This window comes from Ambystoma mexicanum, chromosome 4q, assembly GCF_040938575.1.
Source record: "Ambystoma mexicanum isolate Mex_15411 chromosome 4q, UKY_AmexF1_1, whole genome shotgun sequence".
In the NCBI taxonomy this organism is placed as follows: Eukaryota; Metazoa; Chordata; class Amphibia; order Caudata; family Ambystomatidae; genus Ambystoma; species Ambystoma mexicanum.
This window is the reverse complement of record NC_090928.1, coordinates 945,290,137-945,311,940: the sequence shown is the minus strand read 5'-3', so window position 1 is coordinate 945,311,940 and position 21,804 is coordinate 945,290,137. Positions and strand designations below refer to the sequence as shown.

General features: G+C 45.8%; 1 protein-coding gene across 3 annotated transcripts in view; it reads left to right on the top strand.

The window, feature by feature from the left end:
• UBR2 (ubiquitin protein ligase E3 component n-recognin 2) overlaps positions 1 to 21,804 on the top strand; it is a 2,523,611-nt gene that overhangs the window by 1,872,350 nt on the left and 629,457 nt on the right. For all 3 annotated transcript variants that reach the window (XM_069608499.1, XM_069608498.1, XM_069608497.1), the window contains one exon: positions 2,687 to 2,848. In XM_069608499.1, coding sequence (XP_069464600.1) covers positions 2,687 to 2,848 — 162 coding nt within the window. The remainder of the gene's footprint in view (positions 1 to 2,686; positions 2,849 to 21,804) is intronic.

The window sequence follows — 21,804 nt, the reverse complement described above, 5'->3', positions numbered from 1 at the left end:
TTGCCTGTGATTTTTGCCTTCAACTCCCTCTGGGTATCTCGGGTGCGAAGTGTGTTTTTGCCCCGGTAGCATTTTATGTCACGGATACGCGTTTATTTAGTAGACCGAACTGTCAATAAGTGATCGCATTGGTATTTGCGGTAACGTGTTTTGTTCGTAACACTGGTTCATTCAAACACAGGGTACTTACCTTGAGACTTACTGTACCACGTCAATTGGTTAGTTGTAGTATATTTAACATGTGGTTTTTGTTTAAGTTTAATAGAAGTGTTGTATTTATAACGAATGGTTTAAAAATAAATGTACTTATATTTTTCTACCTGAAACCGTGAGTCAGTGTTTGCTTGAGTCACAGTAATTGTGGTCCCTTTGTGTAATCTCTGCTACTGCTCATAAACTCTTGAGCTCCGCTACTGCTACCGCTCTGACATAGCGGTATAGGCTTGTACCAAGGGTAAAACTTGTATTGCCACCTGTAGTCTTAATCGTGTGTAGTGGTCCCTAAGGGCACTGCACAGGATTCTGCCTAACAATGAGCATGTGAGTCCATGCCAGACCCCCATGCTGGAGAAGGAACAAGTTACTTACCTGTAACTGTTGTTCTCCAGCATGGGTCTGGCATGGATTCACATGTGAACCCTCCCGCCTGCCCCTCTGTGGCTCTTCTCTTGGTCCTACTGCCACTTTACGGGCTGCCAAATCCGAAGATGGCTGCCAGAGGAGGGGCTTAGGTAGAGGACAGTCATTGGCTGGGGGCAGTATGACCCAGAGCTCAGTGATTGGTTGTGAGGAGAAAGACAGTTCAGAAATGAAACTGAAACTGATTTTTCTTGTACCGAGGATTCCCCGCCTGACGGGGAATATTCATGAGAATGTGAATCCATGCCAGAACCATGCTGGAGAACAGCAGTTTACAGGTAAGTAACTTGTTCCTTCATTAAACAACTGTTGATTGTAAATGTTGATTTTATTTTTGCTTTACAACAAATATTTATTTGCATGGCTCAACTCATGTGGCCTCTTTGAGGAAGACCATATTTGACGCCCGATCTAAACCAATGTCAATACATAATGTGCAATTCTAAAGTGCAGAAAACCAATGATTTAAATTGCTTGTGCTCAAAACTCAACATAGACAATCCTGAATATAGATGAACATGCAAAACTACAAAAAAAAAATGATGTTAACACATTAAAAGCACAAGATTGACAGCAAGAGATTTGTTCCCTCTATGCTCTTACATGATTCAAAGTAAAGTGACAAGGTGCTTACTAGCTACTATATGCATTTCATGTTATTCAAACCTTATGACTAGGATCCCTGTCCTAGTTTGTTTGCCTACGTCCCCAGCACCCAAACTGGGTATATGTTGGAGGATGACGTCCACACCCCGCTATATATATACATATATTTAAATGCAAATTCTAAATATGGTGTGCACTGAGGCTAGAACCCAGTCGGTGTCTATAGCTGAGGAGGTTCGGGAATCCTCGGTGGGACGTTTTGGCAGAATGTGTGATCAAAACCTCCTTCAGGGCAACCATGTAACCTCTTTAGCGAAAGTTATTCTTGCTATAAAAAGGATTCAGCTCTTTATGTATTACTAAGGCCAATAAAAAAATGGCTGCCCTTATCTTGCCCTTGTGACACCAGAGCCAGTTGGAAGGCTAATGCGAAAACTTTCCACCAAACAGTTTTAAACCTATCGGGCCTAGAGCGTGTCATCACAGGAAATGAGCGAAGAGAAGGAGATGAGCCTATTAACTGTTATCCTGATTGTCTTTGAGGATCAGAGCCAGTCTTTTAAAGCTATTCCTCAAATATTCAGTCCTCATGTACCTAATGTAGGGCCATATTCGCAAAGGCTTTTTGTTTCCCGTTGTGCTGTCATGAGCTCAAACTTGCTCAGAGTGGTTTAATCCTGACCTCATCCTGGGGAGAAACCACTGAATGTATATGTATGCCTGGTTTGTTACACACTGATATGCTAACCCTTATTGTCGGCCACAATCTTTAAAAACAAAAGTGGCTAGCCTCCCGTTACTCATAGCTCGGAGACTAACAAAGCATTGTTCCTTCAATAACTAGCATACGTTTTTTTAAAATCAGTGTTGAGTCCCGCCCCTCACGCTAGACTGAATATAGCAGCAGGACACACATCAACCTTACTGTGGCAAGCTCTGTGCTGGTATTCCATGTTCCCTTTCCCACAGAGCCCCACCAAAATTCTACCCATTTTGTGGCATTTGCAAAGGGTCAGGCTGAGGTATGGAAGCCGGTGTGTGCATGCAGGAGGTTGGAGGGTTGGAAAGGCAAAATCCTATACCCTGATGGAGCTCTGCTTAAACACAGGCCATTATTTTTCCTCTGTTTTGCAACAAATGCTCTTTTCCCGGTATCAAGGGGACGATAATCCCAGGATCCTGTATGAAAGGTGAAAGCGACTACCTGCACAAGTCACTTCACTGTAAAGAATGTTTCTTTATGGAGTCATGCATCTTGAGGATCCCCTGATCATGGAATTATAATAATGGGGGCAGGGGGCTCTATAATACCCTGTATAGGTCTCGTTCAGTGATAAATGTTATCCTTTTGGTGCTATTTTGCAAATAACAATATATAAATTAATGTTTGTCAAGGACTTTTGAGAAGGACTTTGTTTGATGAATATTTCTGCTTTTCAAGGTATTTTGATGCAGTTCAAGCAAAAGAGCAACGGCGGCAACAGAGATTACGAGTGCACACAAGCTATGATGTTGAAAATGGTGAATTTCTCTGCCCTCTCTGCGAGTGTTTAAGCAACACAGTTATTCCATTGCTACCTCCTCCAAGGCGCTTATATAACAGGTTTGTTTTCTTTCTCAAGCCTCTCGTTTATGTGAGAATGTGAAATGGAACATGTTTGCTACCTCTTTCTCAAACTTTGAATTTGTTGGCCTATATCAAAATTAACACACATATACTTTTCTCGGTTTGTTAATACAGTTTTAATTTTGTTTAACACATTTATTGATTTAAGAATCACTACTCTGGGATGGTATCGCTGTCTCTTATTTTTCCTTGCTTCCTAAAGATTCCTCATCTTAGAAATAGCCTCCAGATGTTTGTCTGTTTGAAAACTTTCAGTCACTAGGGCTCTGCTCTTGTTGTTGCTGTCCATGGTGCTGGATTTATCATGGGACGTCTTAGGACAGAATTCTGTTTTTGGGAGTTCTACCGTCCTTTTTTGTAAGGTCCCCTAAATATTTTGCTTTTTCCTTCTTTAATTTTCTGGATCTGTGTCCTATTTTGTGTTCAGATTTATCGCATTGGTAGCCCAGCGTGCCTTTATGGAGGCCATGTGGTGGTACCAATATGTCTTTTGAGTCCTACCCTCTGACATTTTGTTGCTTTTGCTTCCCTTGTTCAGGGGTACCCCGAGATAGGCTTAAAAAAGCTGTTGTGCACATATGAGCCCTTTGTCTGACCAGCATGTTTGTTTGTTTTTGTTTGTTTTAATATTTATAATGCGCACCAGACCCAAGGGTATCATCGTGTGCCTTCTATAGTGGTTTGAACTTATTTATTGTACTCGGCTGGCCATCACACCTCCTGTAAGGGTGGTCCTTGGTTTTTCAAATGTGTTTTGCCATCCAAATTGGCTAACCACCTAAGCCCTTGTACTGCTACGTCCCGTCTACTTTCCTCTATTTTGTATAGGTGTCCCTTGGTGGGGTCGGGACCAGAGCCATTTTCCTTGCAACAATGTGCATTTCAATGGATTGCTTTTCTCCCGCAGATTCCTCATCATGATGGATATCCATCATCCATCTCTGCTGTTGGGACACTTTTCAACAGTGGGCGTAGTGGGCCTTGAATCTGCAGTCGATTCGTCTTGTCTGGCTCTCGATAGTCTGCTCCAGGCGTAACGTCAGGCGTCATATATATGCAAGGTCACTACGCCCCATGCCTCTCTTCCTTTTTTCGTGCCCTTGCACGCTGCATCAGGAATACGACTCGAGTTTACTCAACGTTCTTATTGTATTTTGTATGCTTTTTTTCTTCAAAAACCTTGACGCATTGTCGTCTCACAGGGTTTTGGGCTTCAAGGGTTGCCGCGATTGCGAGGCCAAAAAGTCTAGAGAGGCATCAGCTTCACCTCACTGATGATCCCCAACAAGGGTGAAACACGTGTATGGGGTTGCTGGTGGTACTCTCGTTCAGGTTGGAGTTGCCATTGCATTTCGGTGCTGGACTGCCCCTGGGCAGGACAAAGACTGATATGCAAATGGATATTTCCCATCTGTGAAAGGCACAGTGAGTAAAAGCAGTGGCTGCGAACTCTCAGGTGGTTAATAACCACTGAACATGTTATCAAGTCTGTTCTTTCGAGAGAGGGGCGCCCGCTACCGTTGTAAAACTATTTTTCAAGGAACCTGGGATTGGTAACCCTAGGTCTCCTGGGGGCAACCAGACGTGGTCTCCCTCTCACTGTGCTTAGAGAGGCATCAGCTTCACCTCACTGATGATCCCCAACAAGGGTGAAACACGTGTATGGGGTTGCTGGTGGTACTCTCGTTCAGGTTGGAGTTGCCATTACATTTCGGTGCTGGACTGCCCCTGGGCAGGACAAAGACTGATATGCAAATGGATATTTCCCATCTGTGAAAGGCACAGTGAGTAAAAGCAGTGGCTGCGAACTCTCAAGTGGTTAATAACCACTGAACAGGTTATCAAGTCTGTTCTTTCGAGAGAGGGGCGCCCGCTACCGTTGTAAAACCAAAAAGTCTATGACCGACCCCCCCATGACGTCTGTCTATGGTGTCTGGGTGCTAGTCGCGACACGGAGGCCTGCTTGTCATGCGCAAAGATGCAGCCGAAATCCCTGTGCGTGAGAGCAGAGAAACTGGCTTTGGGCCGACCCCTTGCCAAGTTCCCGGCGCAATCACTCGTCCGGTCCTCGGAGGCTGAGGAGTCCACCGCTGACAAGGGGAAAGAACAACATTGTGAGAAGACCAAGAAAGGGTTCTATTACAGGAGCTATTCCTGATCTTCCTCACGGAAGCAGCACCACTGCCATTGATGCAAGTCCAGCTAGTCGTCGGAATGAGGAAGCCCTCGACGGGGCCGACCACTCGGGGAAGAGTGCGAGAGTTTGAAGACCTCTATGTTCGAAATGTTTGACTCGAGCGGCTGTAGGTACGGCTCTGTCCCCGACCAGCAAGCATTGGCGGCTAAAGCAGCGCTCGGTGCTCCCAAGCCAGCCATTCCATAGAGGACATCTGAGTCAAAAGCGTCTTTGGGTGTTGAGCCCGCCAGGAATAAGTCGCTGTAAGGCTGAGGCCCCCGACGCCCATCGATTACCTGAGCGTCCCTCAGCGCTGAAAGAACCTTCGCCATCAAAAGCTTCGGCTTCGAAACCCATCCTCAAGCCTTTGGCGCTGACTGTCGGCGATGGTTCATTTGTGCCACTGTTAAGATTGTGTTACTTCGATTCCATGCATTCCATTTTCGGAGTAGAGGAACACGATGGTTTACACAGGAGCAGGCGGCGCTGACTATTTTGACGACCAGGCTGATTTATTGGCTTTGGCTCAGAATTTACATGATGCCAGTGGTCTGGATATATCTGCAGACCTGGAATTACAGTAAAAACGGCCCTATACCCATGCTAGTGTGAAGTTCAGGGAGCCGATTCACAGGGTAGTTGACACCCGGGGAGTTGAAGGCGTCCACTACCCCTCTTGAGGGGTATGACCTTACCAACATTCTGGACGAGAGTCCTACTGTCGAGCACCATATGCCTTTCAACCCAGCCATTGCAGACCCCTTAGCCTTCTTATGGCAGCACCGCTGTACCATTCCCTCTGTGAATGCCAATTTGTTACGGAGAATTCTCATTTATGGCTAATTTCCCTCACCTAGTGAGTCTCCCAGCAGCTTTGCTGGACTTCTGGAGTTCATTTTTTTCCACTTGGTAAGAGTGAGAGCTTTTCCCCCACTCTTACTTGTGTTTTGCTATGTGTTTCTACTTGTTTGTGTGATTGTGGACTCTGAAGTACACCTTCAGTGCCGTGACACAGGGTTGTCTTTGAGACTTCCCTCGACTCCATTTCTGAGGCGACTACTGTCCCCCAGAAAAGGGTAAAGTTACCATTAACTTTACTTAGTCAATCTACCACAGATCCAGTACACCCCATCTTCCATGGAGTACTGGAAAGGGTTAACTCGTATCCCTTTGTATCTGTACCTCCAAGAGCATTGTTTCGCTCTTTTAACATTTAGACTTGGCTGGTGGCAGTGGTATCTACCCTAACTTTTCTACTGCGATTATATTAGATAAACGTGGTACTGTTCTTGGCTATTATATTAGCCTCGAACATAAACCTGATTGACCAAATCGTCTTTCTCTTGGCACCGGTTGGGTTTACTCGCCATTTCTTTTTGTTAAAGTCCTTCTTGTGTTTTACTTTGCGCGGAAAACTAGGTTTGCCTTCTTTGTTCACTGTTTTTTGGCGGGCTTCTGCTCAGAAGCCCTTCTCAAGGCGCCTGGGTGTCTAGGTGGGCTGAATGTGAGGGAGGGGTGTAGTCACCCCCTGCACAGGGTATCCTAGGAAACCCAAGTCACACTTTGTCATGATTGGCCAGTGTAGTTGCCCGGGCTGGACAACCCCCCTGCTGGGTGATTGACAGCCAGGATGTGTGAATGGGGTTTTTTGGCATAAAAGGCAGGTCTCTTGGGCTAGAAGTCAGAGAGTCGCCACCGGAACTACAAGGAACCGAAGAGAAGCGGAGAGAACGACGGCTGATGCAACTACCCCATCCCGGTGAAGCCCTGCTGCAGTTCTGAGCTGTCTGCCCTTCAACGACTCAGAGAAGATCCAGTCTGGAGTCTTCTTCCTTTGAGCTTGGTGGGGATAACCAGCTCATCTTCTACAGCCAGAGGATCCTCTTCGGTGGTCGAAATCGCTGCACACTGCTGTAGTGGTCTGGGTCGCCACCTGAAGAGCCTCTCCTGTTTTTAAGGAGCACACCTTTTATTCCTTGTCGCTGCTGCCGGCTTAATCCCTCTGTGGTGCAGACCCCCTTCAGACGTCCTCCTTCACAACGAAGCTCCAGGAATCGTGGGTCTGCGGGAAACCAACAGGAACAACTGCCAGGGCACTAGCTGCACCACTGGAACAAGGTACTGTGTTCTGTTGAGGAAACTGGGTGAATCCCTTTTTCTTCATTTCCAAGGCTTGCCCTTGTCTTCCCTCCTCTTTATAACCTTTGCTTCCGAACATTGACAATATCGAAGTACTTTTGGCTACGTTGAATCGTGAACTGTCTGACCGTATGATCTTCGGCAACTGGCCCCAGTGTCTTTCAACCCTGGCACCAGCCCTTTGACTTTTGAACTCCTGTCTGAGTGTTTCTTGATTCTGCCTGCCTAACCAAAATATTGCCTGTGATTTTTGCCTCCAACTCCCTCTGGGTATCTCAGGTGCTAAGTGTGTTTTTGCCCCGGTAGCATTTCATCTCACGGATACGCGTTTGTTTAGTAGACCGAACTGTCAAAAAGTGATCGCAATCGTATTCGCGGTAACGTGTTTTGTTCATAACACCAGTTCATTCAAACACAGGGTACTTACCTTGAGACTTACTGTACAAAGTGAATTGATTAGTTGTAGTATATTTAACGTGTGGTTTTTATTGAAGTTTAATAGAAGTGTTGTGTTTATAACAAATGGTTTAAAAATAAATGTGCTTATATTTTTCTACCTGAAACCTTGAGTCAGTGTTTGCTTGAGTCACAGTAATTGTGGTCCCATTGTGTAATCACTGCTACTGCTCATATACTCTTGAGATAAGCCTGGCTGCTCTGCCACTGCTACCACTCGGACATAGTAGTACAGGCTTATTCCAAAGGTAAAACTTGTATTGCCACCTGTAGTCTTAATTGTGTGTAGCGGTCCCTAAGGGCACTGCACAGGATTCTGCCTAACACAATTTCACAGGGAAGTATAGGCCGGCAAGAGGAGTTCCTTCTTTCCTCGCATCCTTCCCTCTAAGGGTTGGTTATACAGGCTGCCACTATTTCCACCAGACCTGTGGAATCCACCGCTAATGTGCCTACGGACAGAGAGGGGAAAGAATGTGACGCTTTGGCCACGAAGATGTTCTCTTCTGGTAGCATGGCGATCAAAGCCACTAACATGCCATGTGGTTTCGCCAAATACTAGTTTGGCTTATGGAAGGCAGTGGAACATGCTGCTGAATACATCCCTTGGGGCGCCACGCAGCACAGATTTTTACAGCTGGTGAAGGATGGGGAAGCAGGTAGCCAAACAATCATTACAAACGGGCCTGGACGTAGCAGACTGTGTTGACAGAGCAATGGGTTCAGCAGTTGTGATGAGACTCCAAGCATATCTTTAAAGTTTTGGCTTCTCTCCAAATATCCAAAACGGGTTGCTGGACATGCCTTTTGAAGGTGACCTGCTTTTCAGGCAGAAAGCAGATGAATCCTCCTTGAAGAAATTAAAGTAGTCAAAATTGACTGATACATCTTTGGGCCTAGCGGCGCAGCCAGCCAAACCTGCCTTCAGCTTCGCCTCCCGGGGCAGAGGCTATAGACGTTATGTGCCCTTTGGCAGGAAGGTGCAGCTCCCGCAAGCCAGACAAGGGCAGAGGTGCTCCCCGGTAGGGGCAGAGGTGCTTCTAGATGCCAACAAGCAGCAGCGGGGTCAACCACGCCCTCTAAGCCGCTTTGAATTTCCCTCCCACAATGCTTCGGCTGGTGGACAGTTGGCAGGGCATTAGCCCCAGTGGCAGGAAATAACTTGCAACGCCTGGGCCCTGCAATTTTTGGTTGGGTTATTGTCTGCCTTTCCTAAAGAGGCATCCAGACAGACCTCCACATCCCCCAATCCAAACGGGACAGGAACTCCAGGAAGAACTGAGAGCCCTGTTGTCGAAGGGTGCTTTGGAAGAGGTAACTCCCGATCAGAGAGGGTCGGGCTGGTATTCCTGTTACTTCCTGGTGCCCAAGAAGGGGGCTGTCCCATGCTGGGCCTCAGGGCCTTGAACAAGTGCCTGAGGAAGGATAAATTCAGGATGGTGACATTGAGTGATATTCTCCGCGCTCTCGAACTCCAGGACTGGCTGGTGTCAATATACCTACAGGACTTTGATTTCCATGTGCCGATACACCAAAAGCACAGGAAGTTCCTAAGATTCCTCATTGGTGACAAGCACTATCAGTTCAAAGTGCTTCCCTTTGGGTTGACTTCCACGCCAAGGGTCTTCCCCAAGCTCATGGCAGTGGTTTTGGCTCACCTCAGGAGATCCGGGCCCGTGTATTTCCGCACCTGGACGACTGGCTGATCCAAGGGAAGTCGGCGGGGGAAGTCTCGTCTCATTTGGAAGACACCTGCCTACTACTGCACAGGCTGGGCTTCTCCTTCAGCTTGAAGTCCCATCTGACGCCAGTCTAGCTGCTCCAGTTCATCGTAGCAGTCCTAAACATTCGGGTAGGGAAGGCTTTGCCTCACGAGGAGAGGGTCAGCAAAATCACACAGATGGTGCAGTTGTTTCAGAACCATGCCACTCTTTCAGCTGCTTCCTTCCTCGGACTCTTGGGTCTAATGGCCTCCTGTATTTTTCTAGTGCCAGAGGCCAGGCTGCTTGAAAGATCCTTTCAGTGGCTCCTGAGGAACCAGCGGTCTCAGTATCTGAGCGCTTGCATGGATCGAACTCGGCTTGTGGCACACGTGCAGGAATGTGTTGGTGGGGGAACCCTTCTGGCCTCCTTGGCCCCAGGCCCGGGTGGTCACGGATGCGTCCGTGAAGGGTTGGGTTGCCCACTGGAAGGATTTGCAGATGAGCGGCCATCAAGTTAGCCCAGTGGGCTTTTGTCCCATCTCTTCATGTCCTCGTCCTGACAGACCACACAGTAGCCATGCCCTACCTGAACAAGCAGGGTGGCATGCACTCCCAACTCTGCGCAGAGGCAATTCAGTGTGTTCAGTTCAATTGAGTGAAAACCAAATCTCGGTCTCTGCAGTTCATCTGGCAGGGACAGAGAACACCTTGGCGGATGCTCTGAGCAGGCAGACCACGGTCTTGCACGAGTGGGAAGTGTGCCAGGAAGTCCTATAGGAGGTCTTCACTCTGTGGGGTACCCCAGCTGTGGGTCTGTTCACCATGGACTCCAACAGGAAGTGCAAACAGTTTTGCTTGAGGGAATTCCCAGATAACTGTGCACTAGGGGATGCATTTCTGGTGGATTGGACCTTCCCTCTCCACTACGCCGTTCCTCTGATTCCCACCGATCCCCCTGGATTGGTCGAGAAGAACATGGTACTCCAATCTCGTGGATCTGACCATCTGTCCACCTCACTGGTTGCCTCGGCCTCTAGATCTCCTAACCAAGTCGGGGGGTTGTGTGGCTCTTCAGAGGATGAGGTATGATGACTGGGACCTCTCAGAGGAGGTGCTTGAGGTATTGCTGGCTGCACGCAGACCTTCTACTAGATCTCTGTATGTGTTCAGGTGGAGAAGATTTGAGGCATGGTTCAGGGAACACAAGACTGACCCTATCTCTTGCCCCACCACCACAGTGATGGAGTTCCTTCTGTCACTGGCCTCTTCAGGCCTTCAGGTTGCCATGGTGAAAGGATAGTTGGCGGCCATGTCTGTGTTCAAGAGGTCCCCAGACCAAGGTTAATTTTTCACCATTCCGGTCATGGCCCAGTTCCTGAAGGGCCTTCTCAATATGTTTCCGCCAACCCCCTTTGTTGTCCCAGATTGGGATCTTAATCTGGTTTTGACCTACTTGATGACGGCTCCATTTGAGCCTATGCATTCATGTTTTTTGCAGCTGTTGTCACTTAAGACAGCATTTTTGGTCACAATCACGTCTGCCAGGAGGGTTTGCGAACTGCAATCCTTGTGCTGCAAGCCCCCATTGCTGAAGTTTGTTCGTGAAAAAGTGTCTCTTAATGTCAAACCTTGATTACTTCCTAAGGTGATTGTTTTGGGCGAGTAGGATCACTCTGTGCTCTCTGCCCCTGGTTTAGTTTATTAGGTATTTTTTGTAACTGACCTGTCCACATTTAGTTGAGGGTCAGTGGCTGCATGGCTCAGTAGGGACCGATATTCACCAGTCTGTCTGATTTGTTTACAAAGGGTGTTTTTTTTTTCTTTTCTATTGAGCCTTTGTGCTTGTATTTTAGTTGCACCCACAGGTTTCTGAGTTATATAATAACTTGTGAGGTATACACTTTTGAGTGTTTGAATATAGTTTAAACACTTTATTTAGTATATTTCTTAATCATATTATCCACATAAGTTAATTCTGACTCGTCATTTAGGGTCAACTTAGTGTGCTTCATGGTGTTTAGGCTTGGTAGTTGCGCAGTGGGGTTGTGCCTTAAAGATTTGTGCCTGTGCATGAAGTGGTTCAAAGTGTGAAGCCTCTGTGGCTTGTGAATTAATTTTTGAGTTGTATCCGGGGTACTTAGTTCCTTTGCATTTTAAACATATGATGCAAAGCGAGATGCTAATTCAAAGTTTCAACTACTTTTTAATTCTTTGAGATTTTATTAATATATATAATTTCGGATTCAGTACCTATAATAAATGCAACCTGCTTGGATACGTTTGTTTGAGTATAGAGATTCCGACCATTAGTTGGTTGCTCAGTGGTGACGTTATTTTGCCTTCATAGTTAGATCAGGTGCCTACGGTGGTTCTCAGTATTTCATAGCCTGTGTGTGGTGATGCCACCTTTGAATTGTCGACTGGGGATCGTGATTCTTTTGCATTTCATCCCTTGGATGCAAAATGGATTGGATGTATACAGTTTAATTCTCATGTTGCCGCAGTATTAGGTTAATTCGTTCTAGTTAGTTTATTGTGCAAGCATGCGTTTACCATTATCCGTTTTCGCAAAGTGCTTGTCGCCGTGGTGATACTATACTAGGTTCTTGCGATAATCTGTGTTCTATATGGAAATGCGGTTTGCTAACATTGCAGTTTGCAACTAAAAGCATGTGCTAGCGTGCCTTGCTCGTGCTGAATGACTCGCGGTACGGTTCTAGGTTAGGGTAATATTATGGAATTAGCGACCCTTCTTGGGTCAGTATGGCGCTACGGTTCGTTGAGCTGCCGTTAGTTGCTAGCAATTGCAGGTTCTTCTTCAAATGTTAAAGTGCATCACTCGTGCTAGGTGGCTCGCAGTGCAGAGTGCCTAGTCGTTCGCTTACTTTTAATCGATGCATCCTGTAGTAGCAGTATACATTATATCCGCATGTATGCGATTCTGCAGTGTGCGAGAGAGTTAACGTTAGATCTCCCTCTGGTCAACTGTAGGGTGCTTCAGTCCTTCTCTTGTCCCGCGGTTCGGTTCGCCTTTCGTTTCGCTTCCTTGGTAAGGAGTGACTTGCAATCCTATTTGTAATATGGTAGGGCGCGTTAGTGATTGGTCATATAATAATACCGGCGTTAAGTTGGCGTTTAGCCACAGCGTCCTCACTTTATCTCCAAGTTTATAGGCTCATTTGCTTAGCTTCGCTGCATATCATTAGTGTCTGCTTATAGCAGTTCTATTCAATAGTGAATGCGTGGACTATATATTTTTTATGTCTTGAGACCTCTTTCATTGGTCGCGTGATAGTGCCGTATTCATGTTGGCGTTTAGCCACAGCGTCCTCACCTCGTCTCTTCCAGGTTTATAGGCTCATTTGCTTAGCTTCGCTGCATATCAGTAGTGTCTGCTTATAGCAGTTCTATTCAATAGTGAATGCGTGGACTATATATTTTTTATGTCTTGAGACCTCTTTCATTTGTTGCGTGATAGTGCCGTATTCATGTTGGCGTTTAGCCACAGCGTCCTCACCTCGTCTCTTCAAGGTTTATAGGCTCATTTGCTTCGCTTCGCTGCATATCAGTAGTGTCTGCTTATAACTGTTCTATTCAATAGTGAATGCGTGGACTATATAGTTTTTATGTCTTGAGACCCCTTTCATGCTGTGTGTCTCATAATTGTTCAATCCGTGTTGGGCATAATGTGTTATGGTGTTGTACGGTGTTGGGTGATGTCTGATGATATCTGTGTGTATCTACATCTTAGGTACAAGTGTCTGTTAGATGCTAAGTTATCTACTAATGCTGTTGTTTCAAGATTAAGGAGTCTGTACATACTTAGCATGTGACGGTTCAATCCAGGTGGTGTCATGAGTAGAACTGGTAGCCTGCTGAAATAGTTTTGGCTTTTCCGGATTGGTATCTAAAATATATGGTGTGTCCCAAGGGGTTAGTTAATGGTTTTTGTAACCATCGGGTGGTGTGGTCCTCTTTCTCAGAATTCTGGGGTATTGGATGGTCCTGACTCCCCAGATCTCACTTCCATTTATTTCATTTGTTTCATAGAAAGTGATGCATGTGTCAGTGTTAAGGCCTTCTGTTATAGCTCTAACATCACATCATTCTATGTTCATTTTGGCAAAACATTTTTTCTGTCACCCTGTCTCTCGTCCAGGTTTACATGTTTTTCCCAGGAGAATTTGATGTTCTCCTTATTTTCATTTTGGTGTTTTTTTCTCCAATGTTCCAATAGTGCAGAGGGGTGGCCCTCGTTTTTTATCGTTTCCAGGTGTTCCATGATGCGTATCCTCAGTTTGAAGATTGTGCTCCCAACATAAATCTTATTACAGATACAGATTATCAGGTAAATAACATACATAGTTCTACAATTCATGAATTCATTAATGGTCAAATTTTTACCATTAGCAGTCCTGTAGCTTTGTACATTGGGGCATATCTACACACACTGCAGTTAGAGTATTTGTAGAAGCCCTTGAGACTCTTGCCAGTTAGTATGTTTGTCTGGAGTTTGGGTTTGGTGCTTTTCATATAACTGGGGCTCAGTTTAGAATGCAAGGTTGGTGCCTTTGTGTTCACTATGTCAGGTTTGTCCGGTAGGTATTCGGTTAGATCGTGGTCTAGTTCCATATGTACCAGTTTTTCTGGAAGGTCTTCCTGATCAGTGCGTTGTTCCCTGTGCACTGCGTTATCATTCTTATTTTCTCTGGATGTTCAGGTGTTTTTCTTTTGGTTTAAGGTAGTCTTGTCGCTTTCTGTTAACTTGTTCATTGCTTCGTATATACAGTTTGATTCATATCTTCTTGTTTCAAATCTTTCCTTGATGGTTTTGCGTTCAGAGTCATATGTTTTGTGTGCACTGCAGTTCCTTTTGGCCCTGGTGAATTCTCCTATTGGAATGTTTGTTTTTTTGGAGATGGCAGCTATTAGCCTTTAAGGTGGCATTTACCTCAGTTTTCTTTCTGTACGTCCTTGTTTCCAGCTTTCCATTTTCTATGTAGATATATAGATCCAAAAAAGTTACCTCTGTTTTACTTGTTTCAATCGTGAATTCTAGACCGAAGTTGTTTTTGTTGAGGTATTCACAATATTCCATCATTTCGGTTTCACGTCCATTCCATATTATAAAAATGTTGAAGTATCTCTGCCACTTGATCACTTTATGTGATAATTCCAGGTGTTGTGTGGCGTGTTTGCTTTCAAATTCTTTAACAATAGGTTGTCCATGGATGGTGCGAAGCATGTTCCCATGGCTATCCCCTTTGTTTGTTGGTAGAGGTTATCATTGAAGAGGAAGATGTTTCTCTGACGTACAAAGGTTAATAGCTCTTTTATCATTTCAATGAACATTAGGTGTGAGGCTGATAAGTTTTCATGAACATAGTCGATAGTTTCAATGGCCAGTTTGAGGTCGATGCACGTGTAGAGTACTTCCACATCCGTTGTTACAATTAGGTATTCCTGATTCCATGCTGTTCTACTGAGTATTTCTAGGATGCGCATCGTGTTGCTGGTGTATGATTCGATTTTATATACTTATATTTTTACACATTTCTTTCAGCCATCCTATTCCGTTGACAATTGGTCTTGGACCTTTGGCAGGAAATAGATGGTGGGGATCCTAGGTTTATCATTGCTCATGAAGGATTTGATTTTTCTTCCGTTATCGTTTGTTTTCTGTGACATTTGTTAAGTTCTTGTAGTTCTTTGATGGCATTAGTTATTAGGCTTTTTTGAACTATTGTGTAACATCCTGGTGTAGCCAGGTGCTTGTCGGCCATTGTTATGTAGTCTTGTTTATTTAGGATCACGATCACAATGTTGTCTCCTTTGTCCACCTCTTTTATGATTATATCTTTGTCTGCTTTAAGTTTATGCAATGCCAATTTTTCATTTTTGGTCAGGTTGCTGTTCCTGAGCGTTTTGTTTTGATCTCTTGCTGTTGCTATATCTTTTGCCACAGCTTTATTTATGGAAGGCATCAATACAGTTGCCCTGGTGTATGATGGGGATGAATTTAGACCTTGTCTTCAGGCCACTGTGCTGTTGAGTATGTCAAGGTGGTCTAGTAGGTCTACTTCAGTTATCTCTTTGTTTTCCTCCAGCGATAGTAGTAGTTTAGTGTTTTTTAGGATGTGGTTTTTTATGGTCAATTCACTTTTAGGGATGTTGAAGGTTTCTTCTTCTTTCCTTGGTTCTAAGTTGTGGGAGAACTTCTTCAGCTTTACTTTCCTTACAAATTTGTAGGTGTCAATTTGGAGGTTGGTATAGTCTGGATCAATACTTGGTGCAAAGGATAGTCCTTTGTTTAATCCACTTATCTCGGTTTCCTTCCTGCATACTGATCGGTTTGTAGTCCTTGTCTGTCTCCTCTTATCCTCTCCTCCTCTTCTTCCTCTATTGCCCCTTTAGTGGGTGGAGTTGTTTGTCCAGTACTTGCCGTTGGGTTGTTTTGTACCAGTGGGTTTTGGAATCTTACTGGTTTGTTGTTTGTCGCTCTGTTTCCTTTGTGGTAGTGCCTTATTTCCTCTAAAAAAACTTTTGGGGGGGATTTCTTGGTCTCCCGAAGTTTTGTTCGAGCTATCATTTTCGCTTTCCCCTTCTGTGCTTGCTGGTGATGTGCCAGGTGTGTTGTCCCTTGAGGTGCTCTTCTGTATCTCATATTTTTGTTGGAACGTATAGACTCGATCCTGCCTGTAGTCCTTGGCATCTTTAGATGTTTTTCTTGCTTTCCTAATTTGATTTTGTCCTGGTGTTGGGTTAATATGCCGTCCAATGTTTTATCGTTCTTCTTTTTGGTTTCTTCCGGTGCATCCATCTCTTGGATTTCTTTTTCAACTTCCTTGATTTCTTTTTCGATTCTCTTATGCTCTCGGCCGGCATGTTCTACTAGTAGTTCCTCCATTTTGGTCGAGCTTCCATTCAGTTTGTCAACCCATTCTTCAGTTAGGTCCTTGTCTTCTTCATTGTGGAAATTGGGAAAGATTAGTATTCGTAGGCCACGTGGTACTTGTTTGTTTTTAAGATAGTTCAGCATTGTTGCCTTTTCATAGTATTTTGTTGATTTCCTTTATTGATAGTCTTTCGAGCTTGATAAATTTGTCTCTTAAAGATTCTGTTGCATTAGTTCTGCTTTTGAAGGCGTTTTCTGTGCTTTCTCTTAATGAGAAGAGGGCTCTAGTGTCCTCATCCCTATTTATTCTGAAGGTCGCAACTTTGTTTTTGTAGGTGGCTGCACTGACTGAATTGTAATTGTTTTGGGCGAGTAGTATCAGTCTGTGTGCTCTGCCCGTGGTTTACTTCCTAAGGTGCTTTCAGAATTTGACCTGTCCCAGTCTATCGATTTACATTTCGAGGGGGTTGTGTCCTCCGACGTATTCCACATCTCTGACAGTAATGTCCACAGTTGTGCTGCTTCGGAAAGATTTTCAGGCGTCGATGACGTCGATACGCTGTACTTCGAGAGCAGACGTCACCGGATGTTATATGTAGGACGCATGACGCCCGTAGCCTCAGTTCCTTTTTTTCTGTGAACGTGTTCGCTTCAGAATCTCGGCGCGCCTCGGTTCTTCTACTATTGAATCAGTTCTTCTCACTTGGTATTGTGTATATGTCTTCGTCTTCTGCTACCCCGAAGTCAGGCTTCAAGAAGTGTCGGGACTCCGGTTCCAAAATGTCCCTTACGGACCTGCACGATGTCTGCCTTTGGTGCCTCGGCGAGAGCCACGCCACCGACAACTGCGATGAGTGCCAGTCCTTGATGTGGAAGGCCTTGCGGGAGCGCAAGAAGTTGTCTGAAGGTACAGTTTCCAAACCCCGTAAATTGAAATCCGCTGGGCTTTCGACTGACGACTTGAGAGGCGACTTACCGCGTCGGCGTAAGTCCAGGGGGTCTCGGTCCTGGAGTGGTTCCTGCCATTCCTCTGCCTCTTCTAGGCATTCGCGGAAGCGCCATCACCTGTCGCCTTCTCCGTCCTCGTCCGAGGACTTCACCAGCATTCATCTCCGGCGGAATGGGACGCATTCCTGTTAGGACAGTTTTTCTGAAGTCCAACTAAGGGCTTAGCAAAACCATTCTACTGAGGCAGTACAAGACTCCACTCATAGCATAAGGCTGTACCACCTAGGTTCGGGGTAGCGTAGACAGAGCAGCCAGGCTTATCTTAGGAGGGAGAGAGGGCAGTAGATACAGTACAAGTGAAAATTGTAATACAAATGATCCAAAGAAACACTGAAACACTATGTATTGTAAAAATAAAGGATTTATTTAAATACAGGGAGGCCCAGATAAATCTAGGGGTTAAGTAAGTACTAACACATTATATGAAATCACAATATAAAACACAACACTATACTTGAAAGCACACAGACCCAAGTATAAACCTTATTTGGAACACCTAACAGTAGTTCTAGGGAAGTCAAAACCATGTTATACACATTTAGTATAGGTCAAGCCTATTCTTTGGGAGTAAAAGACCAATGGTTACTTTTAGATTACTTTTGGTAAAACAAGGACAGTAGGCCCTTCCAGTTGTACAGTGACTCTTGGAACAAATCACATAAACAGTCAACTGGACAATATACTTTTGGTGAATAGTGAAACACTTATTCTAGGTGCAGTAAAAACCTATAACTACTTTTGTCATAACACACAGTTATACCAGGTGAGTAAAACCTAAGGATGTAATATGCAAATACAGATGCTTTGGAAATCGGGGAACCCCAGATCGAGGTAAGCAATAACTCTGGTAACTTGTTTTGGATGGCACACAACTAACACAAGGTAAGTAAAACCCACTTACTTTAACTTCACAATGAAGGGGAAAGTAAAACCCAATGTCACACTTTACTGAATAATTATTCTAGGTAGGCAACAACCTAATGTAGACTTTTTAAGGACAGGCTAGCAGCAAGTCAGGGGAAGCAAGACCCAGTTGGGGGACACTCATACAGTTATCCTAACAGGACTAACCTGGTGATACCAACAGTTGGAGGACACTCATACAATTAACCTATAGGAATAATCCTGTGAAACCAACACATTACTTTTGTAAAGAGGCACAACCTAATCACAGGAGAGTAAAACACCTTTACATCTACTTTCTTTTAGACTGGCAAAACAGTGGCTATGGAAGAAAATATGTTAACCATACTTTTTTAGGAATAGTGCATCACACATTCAAGATCAGTAAGAACTTTGGTAACTGGTCACTCTTAGAATTACAGTTACCCACCAACTCGTTACAAATAAGTAAAAATGCTTGATTTCTTTTCTAGGCAGAAGTCCCAATACCTTCAAAGTCTTTCCCTTAGAGCATGAGTGGTCTCAGTGGCAGAAGGGGGGTCACTAGGACTAGTGACCAACAGGCAGTGTTAGAATAAGTTCTTTAGTAGCAAAAGTCAGAGTTTCCTTAGGAAAACTGGCAAACAATTGAGTACTTTACTTCTACGGTTAGAAGAGGGTCCAGGGGCTCCGCAGAAGACACCCCAGCAGGATTCTAGCAGTGGGACTGGGTGCACTGGATGAGGGACCTCCCAATCACAGAAAACACCCCAGGGCTACACAAAAATCCGAACAGCCTTAAGGTAAGTATATACCCAAGGCAACACAGTACCTCAGCAATGAAGAAGATATTGCAGCAGGAGAACTTCAGGGACTGCAGCCAAATACCGGTCAGTGGATTCCTTGTCCTGGAGACTCAACACAAGACCTCAGAAGGGACTTTGCAGCAGGGATCGATGAAGAAGGCTCTAGGCAAGATTTCTCTCATGGCTGAATGTGGTTCTGCGGGTTTGGCGCCTTTTCAAGGAGCACAGAAGAAGACAGAAAATCGTGGTTGAATTCTCATCGTTTAAAAGGTCCGGAACTCTTCTGAGGGGACTTTTTGGACTCGATTCTTGTCTCTGGGGATACACCAGGATGCCCACGAAGTTTCAGCGAGATTCGGAATTCGGAAGACGGTGCACCGCACAGTGGCTGGATGTCCCAGGGTATTGGGGTATTGCAAGAAGGCAAGGTCGCAGCAACCTGTGGAATGGCTCAAAATGCAGGTCTTCCTGAGTCTAGTGGGTCTCACCAGGCTCTGGGTTCGGGTCGTCGTTTTCGGAGACCCCAGGTCGATCGGAAGGAAGGGCTGCAGCAGGCTCCGGTTACACAGCAGGCTCTCCGGTCGCTGGAAATCATTCCCGCCACTTTTCCTTCGTCATCCTCTTCGGTTTTCTGTTCCAGTGGTTAACATGACTTCAGCTTCCAGGTTTCCAGTATTTATCAGGAACTGCAACACAGCCTCTGCATTCTCTCCCCGCATTTTACAAGAAAGGGGCGTCTGGCTGTCCAATTAGGACACCCAACCCCCCCACTGGGATTTGGCTGAGTTGAAGGAAGGCCTAAGACAAAGGAGGGGGAAGTTTTGAACTCCTCCCCCACTTCCTGTGCTTACAGACTGACTGGAGCCTGGGCGGGGTGTCTGGGGGACTCCCGCCAAAGACAAAACTCAAACAAAGGAATTTCCCACCCTGGATGTCAGGGGAAGGAACAAGAAACAACAAACACTAAAATGGCAGAAAAAGAAGACCGGGGCCATTTTGGTAAAATGAGCACCCTTAGGTGCCTTTACTGCATCTGTGATTACAGCCCGCGGTAAAGGTGCACCAAATTAGTAAAAGGTATCACTGCCACCAGCCATTAAAGGTAAGCTTGTCACTGTAACAGAATTGTTACAGTTTAAATGTGAAAGGGGATACATTGCATCTCCCCAGCACTCCACATAAGGTGGGGCGTGCTGGTTTCACAGAATAAAATGTAAAAGGGATACAAAGATCCTTTCTACCCTTGGGAACTGTAGTTCACTCAAGGTTAGCACAAGAAAGTTAAATGGGGAGCCCCTATGGCAACCCAGCAACAACAGGCACTTATTGCCAATAAGTTGTTAGACATGATAACTTTAAAAAGACACTATGCAGAGTCTTAAAAATGACACCCATAAAAAGAGTTAAAGATTAGGTGAGTGTGGAAAAAGGTTCCCACTCACTGAGGTATAAATGAAAAATATCCCACTAGAAAAGCAAAAAGTTCTGGAGTTGAACCAGGAAAGGAAGATTTACGAGCTCTGTGGAAATCTTAACTAACAATTACGCAAGGAGATGATGGCGATTTTCGAATTGCAGGGCACCGTTCCATCCGCGCCTTCGAGAGAAGCCGGCAAGGAACGAGCTAGAGCCACCGCTCGCATGCCTTCGGGCTCGGGCGGTCGGCGCGATCATCGGACGAGGTCCCGATCGGACAAGGTTGATCGCCATAGCCGTGCCAGGTCCAGGTCCCGGTCCTCAACGCCGTCGAGACTGTCTGAGCCTATGAGGCCTTCTAAGAAGGCATTGACGCCGTCGGCGCCATGTCCGTCGAGGGACTCTCTCAAGGCTCCGAGAAAGTAGTCGGCGCCGAGGCTGTCGAAAGACACGCTCGAGGTTCCGGCCTCGAAGCCGACTGTGCCTCGGTCGACGTCGACGCCTACTCCATCGACGCCCTCGACGCCTTTTGAGGAGGATTTGCCAGAGGTGCCCCAGAGGACGGTGGAAACCCTGAGGAAGGCCCTCTGCAAGTCAGTGAGGCCTGTTTTTGAGCCTTTTTCTGTTCCCTCATCCAGAGTGGATTTATTCCAGCTTTTGGCTTACATTTCAGAGGTGGAAGAAGGGTCAGATGAGGGGAGGGTTGTTCCTCTGGAAGTTCCTGATGACCTGTTGCCTGGGCACAGCCAGATGGAAGTCCTGCGTCAGTCCTTACATGACGCCAATGTTCTGGACACCTCTCTGGAGGTTGAAATTGGCAGGCCTGAGCCTGGTACACATGCTGAGTCCTCATGCAGGCGTCTCATGTCGAGGGTGAATGAGTATTTGGGGTGGCCTGCTCCACCTGTGGTTTTTCTGCAGGATGACCTGACAGATATATTGGACCAAGGTCCGCCCACTGATCCGGTGCTGCCATTTCATATGGCCTTAGAAAGAAGGGTGGCGGCGGCTTGGACTCCTCCGGAGAGTCTCCCGGCAGTGAATGTCGTTACCAAAAAAATACCGTCCAGCCAGTGGCGACCCCTGCTACTTGTCTACGCACCCCACTTGGTGCAGGCGGCTACGGCCCTAGCGAAGCAGGCTGCGTACCCTACCATCCCTCCATATAGGGACGACAAGCGCTTTGATGGTTGAGAGAAGAAAGTATCTTCATCTGGGGGTATGGCTTTGAAGGCAGCCAACTCCGTTTGTGCCTTGGCAAGATTCACTCACACCCTGTGGAATTGTGTATTTCTGGAGGCTGAACATATTCCCGAAGGGGGGGGAACGGGATGGTTTTCTTACACCTCGTCCGGGATGTCTTGTGTGAATCCGTTCAGTCGGCTCTGGACGTGGCGGACTGTGTCAGCCAGTCCATGGCGGCGAGCACCGTGATGCGCAGGTTTGCGTGG